The sequence below is a fragment of the Asterias amurensis genome, chromosome 20 (assembly GCF_032118995.1).
Source record: "Asterias amurensis chromosome 20, ASM3211899v1".
NCBI lineage: Eukaryota > Metazoa > Echinodermata > Asteroidea > Forcipulatida > Asteriidae > Asterias > Asterias amurensis.
This window is the reverse complement of record NC_092667.1, coordinates 2,543,476-2,559,598: the sequence shown is the minus strand read 5'-3', so window position 1 is coordinate 2,559,598 and position 16,123 is coordinate 2,543,476. Positions and strand designations below refer to the sequence as shown.

General features: G+C 41.0%; 1 protein-coding gene and 1 long non-coding RNA gene across 2 annotated transcripts in view; both read left to right on the top strand.

Annotated features, from left to right (window-relative positions):
- Positions 1–16,123, top strand: part of LOC139952245 (uncharacterized) — a 186,496-nt gene that overhangs the window by 92,577 nt on the left and 77,796 nt on the right. The window lies entirely within an intron of this gene.
- LOC139952598 (transcription factor Sox-11-B-like) lies at positions 559–3,567 on the top strand. The gene has a single exon (XM_071951784.1). It carries the CDS (start codon positions 815–817, stop codon positions 1,961–1,963), a length of 1,149 nt encoding a protein of 382 aa, XP_071807885.1. The 5' UTR covers positions 559–814; the 3' UTR covers positions 1,964–3,567.

The following is a 16,123-nucleotide window of genomic DNA, read 5'->3' as shown; positions in this document are numbered from 1 at the left end:
GTGAGGGAAAGGGGTGTGGTAATGAGAGTTTTCTTTAGAAATGCTTGGTCAACGAGAATTCCAAACGTAACTTGTTGGTTCGTTGATAGATTTGGAATAAATAAAGTTTTTTTTTCATAACTTGATTTAAACAGGTTTCGTTTTGAGTAAAGTGATTAGAAGTGAATGTTGAAAGACAGTTGGACTGGTCAAAATACATTGGAATGGTTATTGGAAGTGTAAAATAGAACATAAAGTATAGCAGTATTGTAAAAGGCATACTGTACAAAATGTACATGTGCACGTATACATGCATATACATGCATGTACTGTGCATATACTGTACATGTCAGCACACATGTACAACAATAACGTGAAGCGTCTGCTCGAACACAACACATGTACGTACATTCCATGACCCAGCGTGAGTCACCGATATTGCTTCTATATTATAATAATGATCCCTTAGGCTCCGCCCACTGACCTTTTGCAGTGGCGGAAAGCATAGCATGTGTTTGTGCACAGATTGCCTTTTCTCAATGGTGATTGGTGGTGACCACTGCACGTCGGTGTTTCAGATAAATTCAACAGCCAATTTGGTATATACTCACTTTGACTCAAGACAAAATATCAGTAACTTCTGTGATGCATAGCTCCGTAAACCACGCTCCATGCGGAGCAACTATTTGAAATCAGTGAACGCATATTACATGAACTGATAACTTCTTCTCACCTGTGGTCGCAGAATTGGGAATTTGTTACCTTCATTCCTGTACCGTTATTACCTCTCAGTCAACCTTAGTCTCGTTTAATACCGAAGACGGATACAACAACCATGGTACCTCAGACACAGAGTCTTAGCCTGAGTAGCGGGCAGTCCAGCGGACCGAGTTCGCCGGAGAGTGCATCGGGGAGCAACATGAGTATGGCAGGCATCGAGATCGGTGTCGAACTCCAGCAGTCAACGCTCGACATAGCCGAGGACATTTGCCAGACAAACTGGAAGGCAAACAACGGACATATCAAACGACCCATGAATGCTTTCATGGTGTGGTCGCAGATAGAGAGAAGAAAAATCATGGAAACTTCACCGGAGATGCACAACGCCGAGATTTCCAAGCGGTTAGGTCGCCGGTGGAAAACACTCAACGAAACCCAGAAGCATCCGTTCGTCGAAGAAGCTGAGCGGCTACGACTCCTCCATATGCAAGAGTACCCCGACTACAAGTACCGTCCCAGAAAGAAAGCTAAGCCAACTACCAAACAGGAGAACCCAACCCGCAACGGTGGAATCTCAAAACACAAGCACAGCTCCAAGAATAAGAACAAATCCTCCTCACGCCATCATCACAACAAGGCTGACCGAGTCCCTAAACTTAAACTCACCATCGATAAGAAATTCCGGGAGAGTATCAAAGCAAGTAAAGCCATTGATCTGGGCTCAACGCAACTTACTCCGCCAGCTAAAGTTCCTTCCAGCCCTACCGGTTCAACGCCGGACTCGCCGGTTGATGGCAGGAGTATGTACGAGGACTATGTTGATGTTTGCAGCAAACCGCAACAAGCTGAAGTTCAACATCAACAACAGCAGATCACGTCAGTTATGATCAAACAACATCACCATCATCATCTTCAGCAGCAGCAACAACTGCAACAACAGCAGCAATCGCAGCAGCAAGCGTCCACTGTGCCCGTCATTAATAACAACAGTACTCAATCCACAGACTTGAATATCGCACAGACCAACAGCCAACTCGCCGGGTTGACGGAGGAATTTTTCACCTCAACATGGCCCAATTTTGACTTTGGTTCACTTCAGGACCTGGGGTCCTTAGCGGATGATTTGAGCCCGTTGGACTCTTGCAGCAGTAACGGGTCACATTTCGAGTTTCCAGACTACATGACACCAGAGGTGAGTGAGATGATTCAAGGAGATTGGTTGGACACAAGTTTTGCTTCCCTCATCTCAGCGTGTACGAACTAAAAAAACATCTGAACAAAACTTTTAACCCCAGCCTTGAATAACCAGCTGCCTCACCGTTAAAGCTAGCCAAACTTTGGTACGTGCCCAGTCGTTTCTGTTTTCATTTATTCCACGAAAGTAGAAAAGCTGGTGGGATATTGACCCAGTCGTGTTCTGTAGACTCTTTTTCTTATCACCTTAGCCCAGACACGTATAGCACTGTACTGAGCCAAACTAAACTGACCGGTAACCCTCTCGCTAGGGGACCCGACCCCCAAGTCACATCGCTGAGACAACGCGAGGACTTTGGCACCGTATAACCGTTGTGTGTGCCGATTGTAGTTGTCATTTATCCTTGAACTCAATCAAAACGGAGTATTTTTGTGTTCCATTTTTTTGTATACCATTTTTAAAAACAAAAAACCACAGGCGTGTTAACGTTTTTTTTTAGATGATACTTTGACTAGTATTATTTTAACTGCCTTTTTGATTTTACACTGCAGTATTGTGTGTTTTGTTCTACTGCTAATTCATAACATTTTGTGAATCACTACCCATAGTCAAACTCAGTACCAGTAATGACCATTGCCAGACGACGTCTGCCTTTTTTTCACAATTTGGACACTTTTCATTGTGTCATATTATTATTTGTTAAAAGCTGTACATTTTTATCTTAATTTTATTGAAATTATTATTTATGCAACATTTTGTATAATACGTTCAAAATAGTTAATATACCTCTTTATGTTCAAATTGTGTACAGTTAGAAGCCAGAGTTTTATTTACTTATTTTGCTCCTGATGAATTTTTGTCGGCCATGGTTCGAAATGTTGAAAAAAGATCTTTCTGCACTTTTTAACAAATTATTTACGGATGCAAATACCTTGAAATTCGAAGATTGAAACAAAAATGAATTATACAGATATTTTCAATATTGTGTCAAAAGCTTTTTGAAGAAAAAAAACACACACAACAGGACAACTGCGTTTTTACGACATCGATGACAAATACATACAAAATATGTGACAAGAAAAAAATATGACTGAGAACGAAACTTGAAAATAAAAAATGAAAAGTAACTGTAGAGGAGCAATTATGTATATTTGTACTATTGTAGATTTTCCTCGCTAATTTTAATATACTATTTTGTGTCTATTTTGTACATTCAAATTATCTTCCGTAGACTCTATCTATTGTTTATAAATGTTTAAAGAAAATGTATGTCTTCTAATGGCCGCATGTATTTATGTACATTGGAATATTGTTTTTCCATGCTGCAATCACATACAGTCAAAAACCGCTCAGTGTTTGAAATCGTGAACGCTCAAAATTTAAATGCGACAGTGTTAGCACTTGTGGTCTTACTTGTTTTCTCTCCTTTTTCGCATAAAAGCTAGTAAGGCAGCCATTTTGGTGTAACATTTCTTAATTTTCATACGAAAAGAACCAACAATTTTTGTGACAATTTAAAAAAAAAAACATTCGAGAACATTTTTATATTTCCAGACATTGTAATGATATTTTGTAAATATATTTTGAGTAGATTTGTTTGATTTGATACTACTTTGGTACGCATAACTTATACTTAATGAACGAGTGGGTGAAGTAACTTAATAATATTTGAAAACCTGTGAAAAGGTTGAACAAGAAATAATGTGTGTTCTGAATTTCTGATTGTCTTTCCCCCTCACGATTCGATCCTTTTTCTTCTGAATATGATGAAAGTCCTTTTTGCTCATTCAATGGTTCTTAACAGTCTGGTTTTTTTTCTTCATTTGAAAATCTTCTTCGTGTTTGAAATTTTATAGCTCAATTTCAATCAAGGTTGGCATGTACATAGCTTAAGAACAACATAAGGTTCCCTTCTGTTATACGATGCATTGTTGAGTATATAGCTATAGTACATTCAATAACGTGTGTGTTGACTTCAAAACCAGACTGTAAGTTCCATTGAACGCACGTGGTAACGACTTGTCCCAACACAACCCAAACATGTTCAAATGGGTACAGTCTTCACACCCATGACCCGGCGACCTCCCGCAAGGCGTTCTTTGCCTTTGTGAATGAGGCCCCTAATAGGGTAAGAAGAGGTCAGAAGCTTTTACCCACTTTGTCACCCATGTAAGCATCTTGTGTAGATAACAATGTGCCTGTTGAATCTATACGACTATTGTCGACTGTTCAACACTAGTTGGCGTTGGTCCAAGCCGTTGAAAATGAAATGCCCCTGGGAAAAAAAAAATCTTTTTGCGTTTTATGTTGCTTTTGCTGCCGGGGAAGGTTACGAAAGTATTTACCCGTCCTTATTCTGTCAAGGAGGGCCTTGAAGAATTAAGCCGCGACCCTCGACACTTCTTCTCTTGATGCGACTAGCAATGGGATTGCGTCAAAACTTACTGCAATTTTTAGCCGCTGAAACATTTTCATCGAACCAACACAGCGGTATTTAAAACACGTAGAGCACCGTGCAGGTTATGTATTTTTTCTTACTGGGTGAACTGGAGTGGGAGACTGAGAGCCAATTTGAAAGTCAGTGTGACGCTAGTTAGGGAACGGTTAAGTTTGAAAAGTGGTTACATGTGCTGGGGCTTAATGGGCATTAGAGTTTTATTTTTAGCTGGCATTCATGGGGGTTTTGACGCTCATATCTTCCTGTAGACCAACTATGAGACTTATGCAACCAGTCGCTACTCTCTTTTATATAACCGTGTCGTCTTACAAGCCGATTTTTTTTAGATTCCAAGAAGATCGCTCTTCAAAACTTTTTCATATTCCCCTCATTGACCTTACCCCAACAATGTAGTATTGTTCACCAAACACATTCTATATCTACCCACGCCTTTTTGCAATCCAGATGTGTGATTTTGGGTATTTATAGCTGACTAAATGTGGAGTTCCGATTTGATTATAGCTGGACACAATTCCTCACTTCCTGTGCCGATGTGAGCGCCCACCATCAAAAAACTAAACATGATGCCGTAACAAATACAGAATGTGAGGGTCAGGGTACCCCCTTTGGGGGGGGGGGGGGTGGTGTTACCCCTCTCACGCACAACAAACATTGAATAGTCCCTCTGGCTCCTTGCTTACTTAAGATTTGTGGACAAATCCATGTCTCGAGAAAACTTTCTTCAATTGTATCATAAGCCGCGAGAACTCGGGAGTGGATTTTTTGGGGGGTATTATTTGACTCTTTTACCCTAAATTTTTATTTTATTTTTAACCTCGGGGAAAGGATTGATTTAGGATGGTGATAGTAACAACGGCATACAAGTTTTGGGATGGGGAAAGCAATTTTACAACTGGAAAATATTTTGCGTGAGTGTTCCGAAAATATTATGTTTGGTTTGCATTATCACGGTGTAATATTTAGACAGGATAGGATGTGATGCGTTTCGATTCTCCCTGTGGTGGAAAGATACCTGTCTGTCTGGACGTTTGTCTTGATTTACAGCCCGAACATCCTCAAGTCTGACCTCAAACAAATTCTTGGTATTAAAGGCACTGAGCACTACTGGTAATTATTCAAAATAATTGATAGCTTAAAAACTTACAATGGAGAATTGTTAATAGTAAACAAAAAAAAAAAACAATGTGAGAAACGGCTCCCTCTGAAGTAACGCAGTTTTTGAGAAAGAGATAATTTCTCATTCAAGATATCAAGAGACTTCAGCTGAAGCCTCTTATTATGCATCTGAAAGCTACAAGAGTGTTTTTCTGGCATTAGTCTCTTGATAACTTAAATTGAGCCCAAATTTTCACAGGTTTGTTATTTTATGCATATGTTGAGACTTGTGTTGAGATACACCTAGTGAGAATACCGGTCTTACCAAAGGTTTCAAGTGACTTTAAACCACGGTGATGTAGCCGTGCATCAGCGATCCATCCTAGGGTCTTATAGCTCCATCTGTCCGCCAAGGCCAGCCGTTAGATCAGCCCCTCTCTGTCTCGCCGATGTCGTTAAGGTCACCACCGTCTCCCTACTTTCCCGTCAACCTTGCCATATTGTAATGGGGTTTTAACTGAGAAAGCGGGGTTCGTGTTTTACACATGTTTTTCTTAAATCTTTAAAGGCACTGGACACGTTTGGTAATTGTCAACAGTATTATCAATCTCACTTGGTGTATCCCAACATATGCATCAAAAATAAAAAAATCTGTGAAAACTTTTGCTCACTTTGGTCATCGAATTTACAAGAAAATAATGAAAGAAAAAACACCCTTGTTACTCATGGCGTGCTTTCAGATGCAGAATGAAAGGCTTCAGTTAAAGGCTAACGACAATTTTTAGTAATTCCAAATACATGTAGTGTCCAGTACCTTTAAGGCATAGAGCGGTTTATGAAACGCTTAAAACAAATCAAATAAAAACACTAAGTTTGCGCTGGAGCATGGACTCCTTGGTTTTTCATCCTTGAGGAAGGGGGAGGGGGCGTTGTGGATTCACGGATCTTGGAGTTTATGCATGTAGGGATTTCAAGATGAGTGCCGATGTTTTCAGTGCCCGATCTGTCCTTAATTACTTACCATAAATCTAATCCTACTATTTGGAGATGCTGCACGATTTAATTATAAAGAATGTTGGTGCCTCTACGCTGTAATGACTTGGCGCAGCTGGTCTTCGGACGGGTCTCTGGCTAATGAAGGGGTGGGTTCGGTGTGGCTAAAAGGGGGGAGGGGTCATTGGGTCAGGATGCTGGAAAAAGGACCAGAGCAAATACTTCATTAACCCTGTAAGCACAGAAATTTGCTAAACGCGTATCAGCCGACATTCCATAAAGTAATAGCATTGTTGCGACTGGTACCCGACTCATTTTCCGTTTAGCACATAAATTTTACATGATTTGTCTGTCTATTTCTACCGCCTAGGGTTTACTTAGTATTTTCTGCTAAATAGGTCTTATGAAATTGGGCCCTTCTGAGAGATGTGGATTTTGAATGAACACGAACCAAAGGGGGCTCGGCACATTCTAATTGATCTAGTAATAAGTATAGTGGTAGTGGGGGACCCATGCCCCACTGAGTTGCTAACCCCTTGTTAGGCTCAATTAAGCATCTTTGCACCCCTTTAATTTACCGGACAATATGTTAAAACGGCAATTCAGACACTGTCTGGTCGGGAAATTGTCTTCTCTGTATGGATACTACATGTATTCGTATAATGAACCGGAGCCAGACGAACTGTTCGTAATGCGTTGGTTTACTCTCTGTAGTTACTTCAGTTAATTGCGTACTCATGAATGGACAGTGTTTAAATATACACGTTTATTATGTACACTTAATTATAAAAGGACTGTCAATAAAAACGCATCCACTTGAGGGCGATGTTCGGGATAACAATCTATGTTTTTTTTAAATGGAGCTTTTTTAAAGGTTTTCAAATAATTACATCCTTAAATTAATATATAAATAGGCTTCCCAGTTTTACCTTTGGACTGTTTTACGGCTGATTGTTAAGAGTCTTGAAGCTATTTTTTTTTATTGAGCTTTTTCAAGAGTAACATTACAAATAATTATTACATCTTTTAAATAATATACTCAGTTTAACCTTTGGTTTGTTTTACGGCTGATTTTTAAGTGTATATTTTGAACAGAAGAATCTAAAGATATTAAGTTTGACTCACCGGAACTTTTCTTACCAGTCAATACTATTACCCAAATAACACCAAAGTTCACAACGGTACGGACATGCATGCTGTACGGTGTAACAACCTCGACCCCCTGGCTCGACCTGTGGAACACAAACTCTATGATCAACAACCGCGGGCCACTCATCACATTCCCCTGGCACTAGTCACGCATAGGTTCAAAAGACAAAGATTATTTCAAATACTTTCAGTCCTAAAGTTCACCCGATACTAAAGTTCATACCACCAGTCTTACGTGTCAAGTCAAGAAAATAACAAATGAGGGCCTCCGAAATTAGCGTTGCTTTATTACCCGTTTTGATTTTACCAATCGACCCCGAGGCGACTTGAGCGAGTTTGCTGTCGTGTACATTTAGGCCTTATGGTGTGCAAACCGTAGGATGAAAATTAATTTACTCTTACAAAAGTTGATGTAAATCTCCTTTAACACTCACATTAGCTCTAACATCAGTTTGTTTGACATCACATAATAACCATACAGGCCTGGTATTTCATTTTTGAGAGGGCAATGCCATTTTCATTTTGCAAAGGGCACTTCCATCGGAAAATCTTTAAAGCCCATATAGGAAACTTTGAAGGGGCACTAAACTCAGGACCAGGGCAACAGGGCTTTTGCGGCCTCGATTATTTCAGGCCTGACTTTTGCCCCGACTCTTTGCAGCGAGCGGGGAGGGGGGGGGGGCTGACTTAAGCAAACTTATTGATTGTAGGTCCGGTAAACAACCAAGTTTTCAGGTAAATCAACTGAATCTGTCAAATCTGTCAACATCTTATACCCATTATGATGTGTACTGTTGCAAAGACCCATTTGTACTCGTGATAATTACCCAAATCAGTATATAAAATGATAACCTGATTGACTTAGATGGCTGATGTGAGAAAAAGAAAAATGGTAAACCAAACATTTGTGTTGTCACCTAATAATTAGATCATACTTTCCACGCAGTTAATTTCAGCCCCGATGTATGTTTATTAACAACGATGTCTCCAAAGATGCTCACAGTGCGTTCAAAGGTTGGAATACACAATGTGTACACATACATTGGAAATATTATTTATATAATAAGCCTTATATGTTTTAATCTCCTTTCATAGTGCAATTAATATTTACATTCTTCCGTAAATAAATGACTGAGAAGTTTGTTTCATAAATAGGCCTATCTCTGTTTATGATTAATTCCATCCACTGCGGAAAATTTAGAAACGCAACTGTTATTAAAACTGTATGTAATGTATGGCGTATATCCTCCTCACATATCCTCTTCAAGGTTAGATCTTGACTATTTTGAATTCCTTGAGTTCGTGAGATGTGGCCTCGTGAGAGGTCTAATATTTCCCACACATAAATTACTACAGTCTGAAAAGTGATATGGGCAGGTACCAGACTTTACAGCATTACCGAAGGACGGTTTTGGTTCACTGTTATGTGAATGGACCAACAGTGATACAAACCATCGAGCTAGGACTAGCTCTTTGTAGAAACTATTTAGATCCTGCCAGTAATTCTTAAAGGCAGTGGACACTGTTGGGTAACTAGTCAAAATAATTATTAGCATAAAACCTTACTTGGTAACGAGTAATGGGGAGAGTAATGGTGAGAGGTTGGTAGTATAAAATGGTGTGAGAATTGGCTCCCTCTGAAATGACATAGTTTTAGAGAAAGAAGAAATTTTTCACGAATTTGATTTCGAGACCTCAGATGTAGAATTTGAGGTCACGAAATCAAGCATTTGAATGCACACAACTTTGTGTGACAAGGGTGTTTTTTCTTTCATTACGACCAATTGAGCTCAAACGTTCACAGGTTTGTTATTTTATGTAGATGTTGAGATACACCAAGTGAGAAGACTGGTCTTTGACAATTACCAAAGGTGAACAGTGTCTTTAGTCAATACACGCCACTACCTGTTGTAAATGTAACTTTCCCTTGCTGTCCATGCATCCATTGCCCCCCCCCCCAATACCCCTACAGAATCGGTACTGCGAATTACCCAACGAGTCTCCCAGGGCAGTTATCGATATTTCCCCCGTAGTGTATTCCTTATAATCACGGTCAGTTGGATGATAATGGGACAGTTTGTAACTCTAGCCGATATGAAAGCTGTTACTGGTAAATCATATTGGATCGATGATAGTAAACCCTTTCCCTCAAACCGTGACTTCGCGTGACTTGCTTTCTGATAGTACCTTTAAGATACCTTTAAGATAACCCATTAACCTCTGAACCAAAGACAAGATCTAGGAAAGAGATTATTTGAGAATATGTGACAGCTCTCCCCATCACGTATACCAAAAACCAAGAAAACAAACTTGCTGACTTTTATTGAGATGGTGAATTTGCATCGTGATAAGGAATATTAATTTGCTTTTTTACCCATACACAGTGTGTTACCACTTTATAATCGGTACTTTCCCCGAGTTCTGCGGGAAAAAAATCATAGGCATATTACTCGGGTGGGATTTGAACCCAGCAAAAGGTCGTGGGTTCGAATCCCACCCGAGTATATGCCAGGTGATTTGTTTTCACAGAACTCTCTTGAAAGTACAGAGTATACAGCGCTAATACACGTCGGTGGAAGGGTAAAACCAAAATTAATATAGCTCACCGACGTTTGCAGGTTATCGAGGGTTTGAGAAAATGTTTTTATTTTGGGAAAATTTGTCTGAAATGCCATGGTTTTTATGGGGGGCGGGGGGGGGGGGGGTTAAGTACATTCACATGTAGGCCTGCATGGTAAATGCTGTACGACGTTTGAAATTAACAGTATCACATGTTCTTTCATGCAGTTATGTTGACTGGCTCGTTCCAGTTGATAGAAATTAATTTTGCAAGAAAGTACCCGCTTGTTTGCAATAATTGTTCTCTATTTAACACACTGACTCACTGTTCCACCTAACAATTACCTCATACAAAGTGAAATCATTGGTCACCAAGTGCATGCGGTTGCGCGTAAAGCATGGAATCGGTGGTCTTTTGAACTTTTCACCTTCAGTGTGGTCTGCGCAAGGTGATAATCCCAGTCAGTGGACCCGAGCTGTCAGTAAAACCATGGAGATATGGTGGTGGTTTTTATACACACCTCCCTCACAAATTTGGCAATACATTTTTGCGAAATCAAATCTTTGAGTAGACTTGTTGCCCTCCGGTATACCATGACTGAGTATTGGGCCGATACAGGCCATCTGAGCAGTCATCACGCGTAATCCCGTGTGGTATGCGAGAGTTCAATATCTTAGAGGTCAAACACGGTTTACAGTGTCAACACATTGATGATGGGGTTAAAATGAAACAAACAAGCTAATCAACGGAACAACATGCCACACAGCTCTAGAGAAAACACGGCTGTAAAAACTACATAAGATGTAGACACTAGAACCATCTAGAACCAAGAAGCAAACAGTGTTATCAAATAATTACTATAGTGTTGCATAACTGTTCTTGAGAGAATTTGACAACTTGTTTCAGTTTCAGTCAGCTTTTGAAAATGATTTAGACAATCAGTGCAGTAGACTTTTTGAAAAACTGTTGCTCATATCACCTGCATGTAGCTTTACTTTTCTTAACTACTTCGCCAGCAGTTTGTTTATGCCTGCAATGAAACCAAATTCATCTTAGCGTTTTAAATCTGCTCTAAAAAGTATCACCAGACAGGGAATAGATTTGGTACCCGCTTACGCCCCTTTCCTGTAAGCGGCTACGCCCCTTCCCTGTAACCGCTTATGCCCCTTCCCTGTAAGCGGTTATGCCCCCCTTCCCTGTAAGCAGTTACGCCCCCTTCCCTGTAAACGGTTACGCCCCTTCCCTGTAACCGCTTACGCCCCTTCCCTGTAAGTGGTTACGCCCCTTCCCTGTAAGTGGTTACGCCCCTTCCCTGTAACCGCTTACGCCCCTTCCCTGTAACCGCTTACGCCCCTTCCCTGTAAGCGGTTACGCCCCCTTCCCTGTAAGTGGTTACGCCCCTTCCATGTAAGCGTATACACAATTACATGACTCCGGTACTATTCGTACCTACGTTAGAAGACAAAAAGTTATTTGTAACAGTGTGTTAAGAGTTTGAAAAACGATATCCCAACTAAATTGTAGCTTGTTTCTTTGAAGTACTTTTTGGAAGTGTATACTGTGTACAAGCGAGTTTGAAAAACGATATCCCAACCTGTTCAACCCAAGCTTGAATGTTTCTTTCTGCACTTTTTTTTATAGAAGTGAGCAACTGTGAACAAGTGAGTTTGAAAAACGATATCTCAACTGTGTAACTTGTAGCTTGTTTCTTTGGGCACTTTTTAGAAGTCTAGTAGACTTGTGTACAAGTGGATTCTATTTTGAAAGTGAGAGGGGCTTTTCTCGTTTCCGCCCCCTCCCTGTAAAACCTTTTAACCCGATGAGTCAGCTGGATATCATTGAGATCAGTGGGGATATCTAGTCCTCAATCAGTTGTCATTTTGTTGCTTCGAGCCATGTGTAGTAGAACCCGTGAGGATATTAAATGTTATCCAAAGAGGGGTTGGGTTGGCACCCTTGTGGAAACATGAGTGCTTGTCTAGTGCCCATGTCTGTATGAGGGGTTGGGTTGGTACGTAACCCTTGTGGAAACGTGAGTTGGGGTACTTGTCTAGTGCCGATGACGGACGGTTGGGTTGGCACCCTTGTGGAAACATGAGTTGGGTGCTTGCTGATTGGGTTGGCACCCTTGTGGAAAAGTGAGCTGGGTGCAATTGTCTAGTGGCGATGTCTGTCTGAGGGGTTGGGTTGGTACGTAACCCTTCTGGAAACATGAGTTGGGGTACTTGTCTAGTGCCGATTAGGGGTTGGGTTGGCACCATTGTGGAAACACGAGTTGGGCTGCTTGTCTAGTGCCGATGACGAGGGGTGACGAGGGGTTGGGTTTGCACCCTTGTGGAAACATGGGGCGCTTGTATTGTGCCGATGAGGGGTTGGGTTGGTACCTTTTGAAAAAAATTAGTGTGTGCTTGTCTTATCGGGTTGGCGCCCTTTTGGAAACATGAGTTGGGTGCTTGTCTGATTGGGCTGGCACCCTTGTCCAGTACGTGCCGATGACGAGGGGTTGGGTTGGCACCCTTGTGGAAACATGGGGTGCTTGTCTAGTGCCGACGAGGGGTTGGGTTCAGTACCCTTTTGGAAACATGAGTTGGGTGCTTGCCTAACTCGACGTTTCGAGTATATGCTCTAATCGTCTTCACAAGTATAAAATAAGGTGTCCTTTCAGTACCAGTCAGTTGTTGGTTTTAAAACTGTTGGACTTTTTATTTTGATAGATATGATTTCATACAGCATTTGTATATTATTGTGCTTGATAAATTGACGTTGGTTCTCTGTGGACGACGTTGGTTTAACTCCACGTTTCGACTCTTACTCCACATGATGGTTGTATACAACTAAGGCCATATAGTGGACACCACTTCACCCCTTTAAACGCTGTTGATTATTCAACCGTACTTCGTATTATGATGTATGCCTATATCTCAACAAATACGTAGCGTTATAACTTCAATCAATGTGACTATTTAACGTAAATATGATTGTCGGCCGCAGACAACATTTCATGGAAGAATCATGTGTGGTCAACCATGGGTCAACTAACAAGCAGCTAGCGGGGTAGCATCTTCCCGCTCTGTGCTCATTTGCCCCGCGTGCTGTCTTTCATGGTCGAGGAACTATCAATCTGTTAAGGGCATCATTTTCTTGGAATGTCCATAAAGATGTTTTTATTACAACACAAGGATTAGAGGGACAGTTTCCGAGGACTCTTTCCGCTGTCCTTGCTCTATACATGCTCTATATATACTCGATGGTTCCAGATGCAGAGAGGTCCTCGCGGTCACGCAACAAATACACCAACAAACCCGCAAAGTTGGGCCTATTTTTAGTTGACCAGAATGGGTCGAAGTGTTTCCGGTGTTATTTTGCCCCGATGTAATCGCTGGTAGATGAGTTGTCATGATGGATAACTGTTTACCTGTGTTTATGGTTTAACCTCACCGGTTTAACCTCCCGGCCGACGACCACGGGTTATGTTTTTGTTCTTCACTCTCAAACAACACATTTCCACGAGAGAACAGCTTTCTAACACCCATATTGTCATGTTCGAAAGTGCCATCTAAATAGTACCAAGGAGGAAGACAATTATAGTACCAACATATTTTATTTTAAAGGCACTGGACACTACTGGTAATTACTCAAGATAGTTGTTAGCATAAACACTTCCTTGGTAACAAGCAATGGAGAGCTGTTGATAGTTATATAAAAACATTTTGAGAAATATTGAGCCCATAGGTTGGGGATACACCAAGTGAGATTACTTGTCCTTGGCAATTACCAAAGATGTCCAGTGCCTTTAAATGAAATTCAGGGTTAACTTAAACCCTCTTGTAAAGAGTGGAAGCGAAACTATACACCTCCCTGACAATAAATAAAAAAGTGAAATGCAATTTCCGCATTTAGATTTCATACTGAACATCCGTTTCGAGTTTCTAAAAAAAAGGTAATGGAATGCAGTGGTAAAGAGCTCTGGTTGAGCACAGCCGGTTCGAAGTGATAAGGCTTGGTTTTTTTGTCGGACATTTTGAATTAGTTCAGGGTCTTCTTAACAACCTGGGGGTATTGGTGACTTCCTCAATATCATATCATTTGGAAGGTACGGGTGCAGGGTGAGTGAGTGGCAGGGTCATTCGACTCGGTAACGGTTTAGAGAGAGAGACAAATGATGGGAACGTACTTTGAATTTCACGTAGCTGGGGCATGCCTAGACTTGACTCAAGTCCGAATCCCGTGCCATCCCCGAAAACTACTGTGGTGTGATGCTCTGCATTCCAAAACCTGTTCCGCATGCGGACCACATTTTGACGGCGAGCGCGCACTGCACTGTATGCTATACGGGTTGTTTCATAGTAAGTTGAGGGAGCTTAGGGACCTCTCACACGAGAATGGGACTTGAATCAAGTCTAGGTTAGATAGAGAGGGGAAAATGGTGGAAGCGTATTTTGAATTTCACTTGGCACTTGCTAAAGTTCCGGTCCCAATACAGTCCTGACTAGTTTACAGTGTGACATTAAGAAACGACTCAATTTAAACTCCCTGTCCTTTTTTAATGTTCCATATATCTTTTGTGACGGTTTAGTAAAAATAAAAATGGTGGAAACGTATTTTGAATTCCACATGGCCGCCGTGCTAAAGTTCCGGTTCCAATACAGTCTAACCACGGAGGAAGGAAAAACAGCCGCCATATAGTGTGGCATTAAAAACGACTCAATTTAAACTCCCTGCCCTTTTTGAATAGTCTATGGATCTTCTGATGATCCATGAATAGTAGACTGAAAGGTTATGAAAGGGGCCTTGAAGTTTCCTCCATGGGACGTGGCCGGGATTCTGCACTGTCCAACCCCTGCCAATCACCGATTAAGTGGTCTAGCTCCCAAACTGTCGGCTATACAAAACCTTTAGAACCCTCACAACACAAGAACGTGTGTAGTTAATTCCACGGTGTGGTCGAAAACAATAGCAGGTGGATTGCCGTAACTCCATGTTTTACTTTCCTTCAAAGGACCCCCACAAAAGCACTACCTGTAAACATCCACACGTTGGACTTCTATGTTTGAGAGGGTCTTCTTTCATAGACAGTCCCCACCCCCAGGCCAGGACAGAGGGGGCATTCAAAACTGACCTCCCAAGTTAGACTTTAATGCAAGGGTGCTAAAATCCCTGGTCCGGTTTTAGGGCATCAGAATGCCCTTAATCACGAGTTGTTTTGGATTTACAATCAGTGATGTCACTGGGTGTCAACATTGGTTTAGAACCATTTACCTTCCAATCGAGGTTGCCTTACCCTGTGCTCTTATAATACCCATTATCGTATCTTTCATAATATCTAGTCTATGAACACAATTCCTAAGGGAAGTTGAACCTCACTTGGTTTGTGTTTGTGTATGGATAATTGGAAATGAGACCTTTCAAGGATGGCTCAAATGAATATCCAACGAGAATTTGGTGCTGAGCCAAGTACTTATCCTTGGATGACAGGGGACAATTTTGATCGAGAAGGAGTTGTTCTCATTTGCGCTTGTTAATATATTGAGTTGAAGAGCTTTTATAAGAGCATGGCTTTAAATAAAGCAAGCAAGTATTGGTTAAAAATAACCTGCAGTAGCATCATGGATGTTGGTGCTCTTTTGACAATTCCCCTGATTGGATGCAAATCCAGGTTTTGTTTTATTGAATAATTTTTCATCTGGTAAAATTTTCCTGAAAGATCTTGAACCCAGAGCCAAGTATAATTTATGCAAAGTTAACATGCGTTTTGTTGATTTCTAAAACCAATCTCAAAATTGGTCAAGTTTATTTGAACCCTCTGGTCGCCAAAGCCGAAAGTGACCTCGCTGGCAACAAACTTTATGTTTGACAACGATTTAGTGATAAGAAAGGTGTTTATTGGCTTGCCATGTGTGATAACCGGATTACGCTTTCATGGTCTTTTCGCTAAGCAAAGTGAAATGCCCTTTTCTAAAGTTCAAAACATGTT